Genomic DNA, 9,475 nt, shown 5'->3' with positions numbered 1-9,475 from the left:
GAGGGGTGCTATACCGTGAATACACCTGTCCAAGAAAAATCTGCAATGCCGCGAAGCCCCACTTCCGGGTTAAATTCAAAGTCAAATGAACGTATTACCTCACATCAATTCATCATTCTTTAATTTTAAAAGCTTGTTATACCGGCTTATATGCTCCAAGTAGAGTAAATTTTAAAACGTAACTTATTTTACAGGTCATCACTTGCATTCTACCGAAAGCCAAATCCTGCTACTATTCGAAGTTGCTTCCACTTCCTTTGAACAAAAAAGAATGACATTTTCACATGCCTTGTTACAATTAAAAAAAAAACATTGTGCAGGTTGGTTGGGTCATGACAAATATGCTCATTTTTTTTTTATAATATGTGATATATACTATTCGAATTCGATTCAAAATTATTCGAAATTATTGGCATGTGCGTTGTCACATGCAAATATCGTCAAGGCATACTATCGTGATAAATACAAGCTGGAACATTGAATGCATGTTTATTCAAATTATTACTTGTAATATACTGATACGAACGTGATGTGTGTAACTGCGAGAGATAACTTTCCATTTGAGCATGTAGTGTCATGAATGCTTTTGCGTTTGGCAACTGCGTTTAGCCGCTATGGCCTTTAAAAGGTAATTTCAGTGTTACATCTCATGTTGCTCACGAGTATGCATATCTCTGGTATGGTTACCTGTGAGCCAACACTCGAAAATGGTGGCGTTTGTGAAAGGCAACACATGCAGTTAGTGTCAACGAAGGGCAATAAAAGCTTCTGGTTTGTTACCTATTGCGCAAGCGATGCACACAATCTGTCTAATCAATGTACCTTATTTTACTAAACGCCGACTATACTCTATCGCATACTCTTTAATTAAAGTCTGAGAACCTCACCTTGCGCTCGTAGGCAGTGTCGGTGGATGTAGATTCTAAATGCATCCTCGAATTGCACAGAACGCTCCTAGCCTTCATCTAGGAAACCGAATTGTATCTTCTCATTTAAGTCATGGCATAGGGCAGTGGCATAGCCTGAAATAATTTTCAAGGAGTTTTATACGTCGCCAATGTGTAAAGTGCATGGAAAACAAATGTCCGAAAGCAGGGGAAGAGTATGCAATGCTCAGGAAATTTCGGGGGATGTTCCGATGCCGACACCGCCCCCCCCCCCTCCCATGGCTACGTCTCTGCCATAGGGCCAACTGGCGCGAAAAAAATTTTTTAAACGATGCTTTGGTGCCACTTGGCCAGTCCAATAGTGGCACGCGGAAATGCTAGACAGATGGAAATCCTTGAGAGGCCATCGCAGCTCAACAGAGAAGTTCTTCATTGAATTGTGCAAGCTTGTCAAATTAACTTGACCTGAGAGATACTGGCACGGCGCAGGCGGAAAGCTAAAACGTGAGGCCCGTGTGTTCGTCGCGACGGCTTTTGCGGCGCACACTTTTTCCATGAGCACCTGTACGCCCGTTAGCAGCGCTCATGTGCTTGAAAAAGGTCTGTTGACATTTCAAACCGGGAGTGGCTAGACAGGTATGAAATGCGTAGAGTTACGAAAGGACAATCCTTTTAGTTGAACGAAAATGGTAGGGTAAATGCCACTCGTGCTCATTCTGCTTCTGCGTCCCCATACGAAGCAAACACCTTGGAACATTGTCTTGGAACGTTTCACTTGCAGTCTGGAGCAGCTTAGATAGATGTTTGTTTGTAATAGTCGCACGCTGTATTGCCTTCACACAAAGTCTGCAAACTCGGTGCACATTTGTCAAACAATCTACACAGCAAAGTATAAATTCAATATGCCAAGGAAGAAAAACCATCGGTTGTGATAATGAAACCAGTAAGGAAGTGTTGGTGATGGATGAAAATGCACTACGTTTAGTCTGTGCTCACAGAACGTAAACAAAAGCAAACATCAAAACATGGTTGGTGCTCAGTGCGTTGGAGAACAATTAAAACTTATCTCTGCGTCTGTTACATGGGCTGCAGTATGCACCTTTTCTGTGATTCTTTTCAAGTGCCTCCATCCCTTACCTTATTTTCTGCATTATGCAATGACTGAAGAATTACAATATTAGTTTTCTATTTGGCAAGAACAAATTGTCAGCAAATGTTCTTGGCCACAATTTGGCTGACTTACATTAAATGTTTGATAACTTGGAACTCCTTATGGCAGACCTTACTTCTCCTTGTAGTAGGTGAGGCGATACCAGAAAGAAACACAAATGCAAAAGCTAACCAAGAATTCCGTGAAATTTGTTGCGGTGGTTCTCGGATACTTCACATCTGCCCACTCATGATGGAATGTAATAACCAGCTCCAACCCTAGCTGGCACAGTATAGGGTCCATAAAACATAAAAGTAGCTAAATAACCTTCAAAAGATGCCTTGTTACTTTCAGATGTCTTGTAGCTGTCTTGAATAAGACATCTTTTAGCTATAGAAAATTGGGGGTTGGTCACTTAGGCCTGCTAATGTACTAAGAGTCGAATATCAAAGATCTCGACAAGACAAATTTGAGATTTCTGTTAAATAAACATTCAAAAAAGTTTCTCTGGAAGCATGTAAAGTGATGTGGGGGGGCGGGGTCACAGTTTGACGACGATGATGAAATAATCTTTTAATTTGACAAGACAGTGTTTCCAAGCTCATAAGCTCGGGCTCGTAAGCTCACACATAAAGGCAACATTATGTCAACAGTGATGTAGTTTACACAGAGGTGTAGCACGACGTGGCGTACAAATCATTTCACTCATTTTTTCAAAAACTATTGTTGCATTCGGTTGATTTGTCTAAGCAAAATGCATGCATCAACCGATCAGCCTGTCCTACAATGCGTTGTTGAAGGGCAGGCTGATCGGTTGATGCATGCATTTTGCTTAGACAAATCAACCGAATCCAACAATAGTTTTTGAAAAAATGAGTGAAATTATTTGTATGTCACGTCGTGCTAACGTGCCTCAATTCACTGAAAGAAGCATGACATCTCTGCGTAAACTGCATCACTGTTGACATAATGTTGCCTTTATGTGTCTTTTTGAAATAGCTTCAAATATTGAAACACCATCGGCAATGCCGCAGTTGAGACTGGTATTTCATCATTGTATTAGTTCAAAGCGACAGATGTGCGCGACACCAGTGAACAACTCCTCGCCACTGTTCGGAAGCAGTAAAAAAAGTCTTGAAATGTCTTTTTAAGAGATTGAGTGTTAACTGCAGAAGTGAAAAACGAAATGTTGGGAACGTTTATGTTCACACAAGTTTATGTATGAACACCAATGTACATTTAGGTCGAAGTGGCACATGTTAAAACTTGAACAGCGCAGGTACTTTCTCATGAGCATCACTCCGCATCTGCTTAAACCTACTCGAGGCAATGCCATTTTTAGACAATAGAGTATAATATTTTCCCCTCGCAATAACAGCCATGCTAAACCACCTCCATCACACCCGCTGCAGTTTTCTAGGCTGCGGAAAACGCATGGAGGGGCTTTAGGCCATCCACTTTAGATGGTACCCAGGAAGGCATAGAACCTTCATTCTGTCTAACAATACTGAATGCTCGGCAGCTTAGTAGGCCTTATGTGAACCCAGTGTAATGCATGCTACACCCAAGGTTGTACACAGCACCACACAAGATCGAGTGATTAGACTTTTTATGTCGGTGCACGCACACCAGATGGACAAGGTTGGTCTAAAACCAGTTAGGAAAGACCGTAGCCCTAATGTTCACGAAGTTCATTACCCGGATGCATAGTAGTATTCTCTCTACCAGCGTAACAAAGTTTAACGTTAACAAAATCAGACAAATGTTTTTTCACGATACATCGACCACCTTTATCGAGCATTGATGTTAACTTACCCGCAAACTTCTTAAGAAGTTTGTAGGTATAATTTGGCCACAGCAAGACGGGACTGGTTTGATTGGTGGAACACGGGGGAGCGCCTTTGCCCAGCAGTGGGCACAGTCAGCTGCTGATGATAAATGTTAACTTGTTGAGTTAACAGTTAACATGTTAAAATGGTATCCTGGCTTTTTGTGTAGGATAGAACGATTTATAACCAAGAAGCTGTTAGGGTACTGCCAATAAGAAAATTTTATCATTGCTGTGGTAAGCCCGTCGGAAGTCAATGAAGAAGCAGGTCAGAGCATAAAGGATACATCAGATATGATGACACTTCCTTGAAGTTGTCCAGCCAAGCTGAATATTAGAGGATGAAAAGACACGTAAGCGTGGAAATATGACACTGAACATTTGAACGCAATGCATTGGCGGGCTAGTTGGTGCGCATATATGGTGCTTTTACAGCAGAGTTGTTACGCTTGAGGTTTGCCGTGTGTTGTAGATAGAACAGCATCATCATGAACAGGCACACACTAAATGATCGCCCAAGCATTTTGTACAGATGGTTAATAAGAGAAGCTGAAACGTGCCCACCAGCTCTGTTGTGAACACAGCCTTACGTGACTTGGTGCAAGCTGCGCTAAATTTTTTTAGTGTAAAATGACGGCACAAGACTGTCTTCTCTCTTGTGGCATCATTTTGCGTTAAAACAGCACTGTGCACAGTGTAGTTGTTTGGCAGTTGCTAGTCCAACAACTATGCAAGTTCACGCTGGAGAACAAGCTATAGATGCCATTTTCTGCGTTCTAACAAAACGATATATGGACTGCCTCTAGCTGATGCCTGTTTGGGAAAGGCAATGAATTTGGAGTTTGTGTTCGTCGTACTTAGCACTACTATCAGCTAGATACCTTTATAACGCTGAAGGTAGTGTACGTTCCTAAGAAGTTCAACTTTTCTTCTAGATGTGCAATCTTTTCATTGCCTGCAATTTCTTATTGCGTGCGCTTAGGTTATATACAGGAATATACGAACAAGAGAACTCACGAATACAAAATTCTGTGATTCGGCGCAGAGAATGTGTTGGAGTGCAGACATCTGGCGATTTCTGCAAATAATAACATAAAAACATCTTGTTAGGTGAGTTTGTTCGTGACTGGAAACCGAAAGACAGCATATATATATATATATATATATATATATATATATATATATATATATATATATATATATATATAGAGAGAGAGAGAGAGAGAGAGAGAGAGAGAGAGTACGACGTCCGTTCGTTTGCTTGGCACAGTGTACTTTTTTATTTTTCTGGCGTACCACACTGTCAAAGTTTGACAAAGTGTGACAAAAATTGGGCCAGACATTGACAAAGTCTAGTCCACCACACGAAACGTTAATAAATACACGGTGCCAAGCTAACGAACGTCGTACCCTCGCATGCGCAGTGGTGACAAACGCTAACACAAAGCTTTGCGTACCCTATTCTAAAACTCCCTACCATCTATGCGCACTGTTAGAACGGCACGGTCTTTCTCTTAAGAGAAAGTAAACCACAAATCAGTATACATTGCGCAAGTTACGCTGCCGCGCGCCACAGTCGCAATCGATTGAAAAGCCAAAGAATACTAAAAAGTCAGTTTCGTTTTCGAAATTGCAGACAAGCGGGCGACGCTCGGCGGGCAGCAGTCGAATCTCTCTGTCATGGCGGTCATCAGCTGGGAAGCTCTAAAAATGGAACGTTGTGTTCTAACGTGCTGAGATTTGCCGATCAGCCGCGTTCCTCGGTTGAAACCCGTCCATATTCTCAAGCGTGACGGCGAATAAAGAACGCCATGGCGCACGTACGTAAGCTTAGCATCAGCGGGTTCCGCACGGACGACGATGAAGACGAGAGAAATTCGCTCGACGCGTCCTACAAGTTTGCCTGGCCCGGTGGAGAATCGGCGGCGAACGGTGGAACCGCGTCGTTCTTTAGCGACCCAGTGCGGCTCGAACTCTTAATTCGGCGCGACATGTACTGCTCCAAGAGGACGTCGCGAAACTTCGGCGACTACGTGCAGAGCCGGGAACTGGGCTTACAGCACAGGCAGCGGCTAAGCGTCAACGAAACGTACGGCGCCCGACGCCTACTCCAGAACGGCCTTTACCGCGAGCGCGAGGTGAGCCTGGGGCGCATCAACAAGGTATTTTGCTCGGCTTGGCTGTCGGAACGCCAGATTGTGTTCGGCACGAAGTGCAATAAACTTATAGTGCTCGACTCTGAGAACGGCAAGCTCTGCCAGATCCCCAGCCTGCAGAGCTCACACTCCAGCCCGCCCCCCGAGAACCACTGCGGGATCCACGCGCTGCAGATTAATCCTTCGCGTACCCTCCTAGCCACGGGCGCCCAACACGCCAACGACACGGCCGTCTACAGGCTTCCCACTCTGGATCCCGTGTGCGTGGGCGAGAGGGCGCACACCGACTGGATCTTCGACCTGGCCTGGCTTGACGACGAATTCTACGTGACCGGGTCGCGCGACGCGACGCTCGCACTGTGGAGGGTGCAGGAACCGCGCGGGTGGGGTCAGCACGGCGACGACGACGCCGACGCCTCCACCTCCTGGAGCAGGTTCCCGCTGCCGCCCCGCTACCACGCGGTGAGGCCGCTCGCCGTGCGCGGCTGCAAGGACGCCGACAAGATCCGAGCGCTTCTCTTCAGCCGGCGCCATGAAGAGATAGTCGCCCTCTCGCTCAACGCCTACATCCACCAGTGGGACGCTCGGTCGCTGCGCTGGAGGGCGTCCTACAAGATGCCCTATTGCCAGGAGAACGTTTGCCTCGCGCAGCAGCCCGATCGCAACGTCTACGCGGTAGGCTCCAAGTCTTACGTGACGTTCCTGGACTCGCGGACGCTCCAGCAGACGCAGAAGGTGCCCTCGAAGTACATCGGATGTGGCATCCGGTCTCTCAGCTTCATGGACGACCTGCTGACCATTGGCACGGGTATTGGTGTGCTGCTCTTCTTCGACCTGCGTGCTTCCAAGTACCTCGAAGACACCGACCAAGCCCGGTACAGCACCCTCAAGGCCAACAGGGGCTGGGTGCATGCCGACGAACTGTACCGCGAGGTCTTCTGGAACACCGAGTACAATCCGGCCATCTACACGCACTGTTACGATCCGTCGGGTCTGCGGCTGTTTGCAGCCGGTGGACCCCTGCCTGCGAGCCTTCAGGGCAACTATGCGGGGTTGTGGTATTGACAGTGGCACTCGCAGTGGATGACAAAACCTTTCACATCAAGCAACATTCAATGAACAGCAACATCTCTTGGTGACACCGACGGAACATTTTTTGAAGTTGTGAGAATGGCTGGCCCGCTTAACCTGTGTTCCCTTTCGCAAGGAGCATCAGAAGTCAGGTACCAGCAATGCTTGAAAGTGCGCGGCAGAACTGCATTCCTCCAAATAGTGTTGTGAAATTTGGCCTGCTACTGCTCTCGTTAAAAGGGTTATAAGCACGTAACCAGATGCGTCCCTGCCCTTATCCATGTTACACGCAGGGGTTTCAAGCCCGAGTTTGCTAGGAACTACCATCGTTCTAGTAATAGGGTCTCCAATGTAATCTTGCTTACGGCGCTCAAGGACGGGTGAATGAAAGCGGGCAGACTACAGAACAACATTCAAGCCAAGCAAGCTGCTTCAATTCCAAAGTGGCCCAGTGTTCACAGCAGGCAATGACCATGCTCTCATCAACCTTGTCTTGCGCTGCGTACGCCATTGGTGGGCTTTGTCTCAGTCATGGCAACCAGGCTGCTAAAGGGCTGCGGTCAAACGAAGCTATGCCGCATTTCTAGGGCCGCCTTGTTGTGATAGTGCTGTCACATTTCATCGTGAAAATGTTCGCTATAAAAAGTGGATGCATCAAGCCAAACCAATGAAACAAATGTACAATTTACAATTGGACAGAGCAAACCTTGGCTCACAATCTTTATCGCCTTGTAGAGAATCTCTCTGGCTGCATCTTCGCCCAGTTCGTGTATCGAAATGGTCGTTCTGAAGTGTTCATTTCGTGTTCCTCTATTGTGTTCGTCACTCTGCCCACCACACGGTTGCAGAACTTGTTCTGGACATGATATAACCGCCCGATGTGCTTTCGGAAGTGATTTGCCGTTTTTTGGCAATTGCGTGGGCCTAGGCACTGCTCTGTGAACATTTTGAATACTGCATGCAGATTTTTTATAAGCATGATGTCCTTTCGGTACCTTTGTTCCTTTCTCTCTCTTTTTTTTTACCATTTCCCTGCAACAACTCGTGCTGTCACTTCACAAGCTGGCCGCGCGTGTGTGGTGGTCGGTGCTATAAATATTTGTTTTTATTTCCTGATGTTTCTTTTCTTCCTCTGGCTAATGGTTTTCATTGGGCACATTGTTCTGCATTAGAGCTCTGTAGGCCCATGGTCCCATTGACTGAGTGTCAGTGGGTTGAAGTTTCCTTCGGTGTCTCTGAGCCTGTGCCTGCATACCAGATGTGCCGATTACTTGCAAACAAATGTGGTTTCTGCAAGCTGCGATGTCCAATCACTGGAAGAGGTGCTCGTCATAGAAGCCGAGTGGGCTGCACTATAGAGTCCCAACCATGAAAAATGACTATAGGGAACCCTCTCACTTAGAGAGATGAAAGTTATGCTAATTATATGCTAATTATGCCAGTGTGCAAGTAATGGGCAGCAAGTGGATTGGGCCTAAACTTTATTCTGTCTTTAAGTAGCGTGCTTTGCAAGTCGGTCATTTCTGACATGACATTGCACTATGAATGCAAAGATTAGCAGTGTTTATGTTTGTTTCTGTTGGACTAACTGCCTTGCCATGTGGAGATAACAGTGGTTGGAAGTTGGGAAAGAGAAAGTGTTGGTAAATTGTACTGCAGGAACATTTGAAAGCTGCAAGGTACGAGACGGGTTCATTTCCTGGCCTTTGTTTGCGTGGTAACCGAGTTAATCTAGTAAATCAAGGGCCACAGTTTCCTACAGTAACTTATGTAACTAACTACAGGTTGATTTACTTGTACTATAGATTGAGATTTATTTGTACCCGACACTAGCAAAAAGAAGTCTCGGGGCTGCGGGCTTAATCTGGGCTGCAGTGCCAGCATTTTGATTTGGGAAAAATGCAAAAATCTTTGTTTACTTGGATTCGTAGGTCGGCAAAACTCATGATTTGACTCACTCGGACAGAGCCGTGAGCCTGGGTGAGGAAAATTTTGGTGAGTCTGAGTACGAGTGAGCCCTCAGAGCAAAATATATTTCTTGAATGAGTCTGAGTGAGCTACACTCTTTTTGCCGACCTATGGTCCTACATACTCGTCTTCAGCTTTGCTATCAGCCTCATGTCTGCTCACGTCTATACCCACGTCTCAGTAGCACAGCCAGAAAACTGAAAAATTTCAGGGGGGGGAGGACCCTTGGTACACCAGTGCCATGTCTACTCACACATATTTCAGTGCAGTAATTTTCATACGCTGGCTCAATATTTATTGATCAGAGGCACGAGTTGCAGAAGCAGGGGTGTGGAGGAAAGGTGCCTTGACCTCTGTCAGCAATCTCTTTTACTGGAAGTTCTTGATAAAAATATCTCGTGTTAGTCAGGTCTTT

The 9,475-nt window shown here is 45.7% G+C and overlaps 1 protein-coding gene across 1 annotated transcript; it reads left to right on the top strand.

Moving 5' to 3' along the window:
- The first annotated feature begins 5,536 nt into the window (after positions 1-5,536).
- On the top strand, positions 5,537-8,204 carry LOC119372144 (DDB1- and CUL4-associated factor 12 homolog). Its single transcript, XM_037642602.2, has one exon. It carries the CDS (start codon positions 5,677-5,679, stop codon positions 7,084-7,086), a length of 1,410 nt encoding a protein of 469 aa, XP_037498530.1. The 5' UTR covers positions 5,537-5,676; the 3' UTR covers positions 7,087-8,204.
- Positions 8,205-9,475: the final 1,271 nt, after the last annotated feature.

Source organism: Rhipicephalus sanguineus, chromosome 10, assembly GCF_013339695.2.
Source record: "Rhipicephalus sanguineus isolate Rsan-2018 chromosome 10, BIME_Rsan_1.4, whole genome shotgun sequence".
Taxonomy (NCBI): Eukaryota; Metazoa; Arthropoda; class Arachnida; order Ixodida; family Ixodidae; genus Rhipicephalus; species Rhipicephalus sanguineus.
Note: the sequence above shows the minus strand (reverse complement) of the source record. Positions and strands in the feature narration are given on the sequence as shown.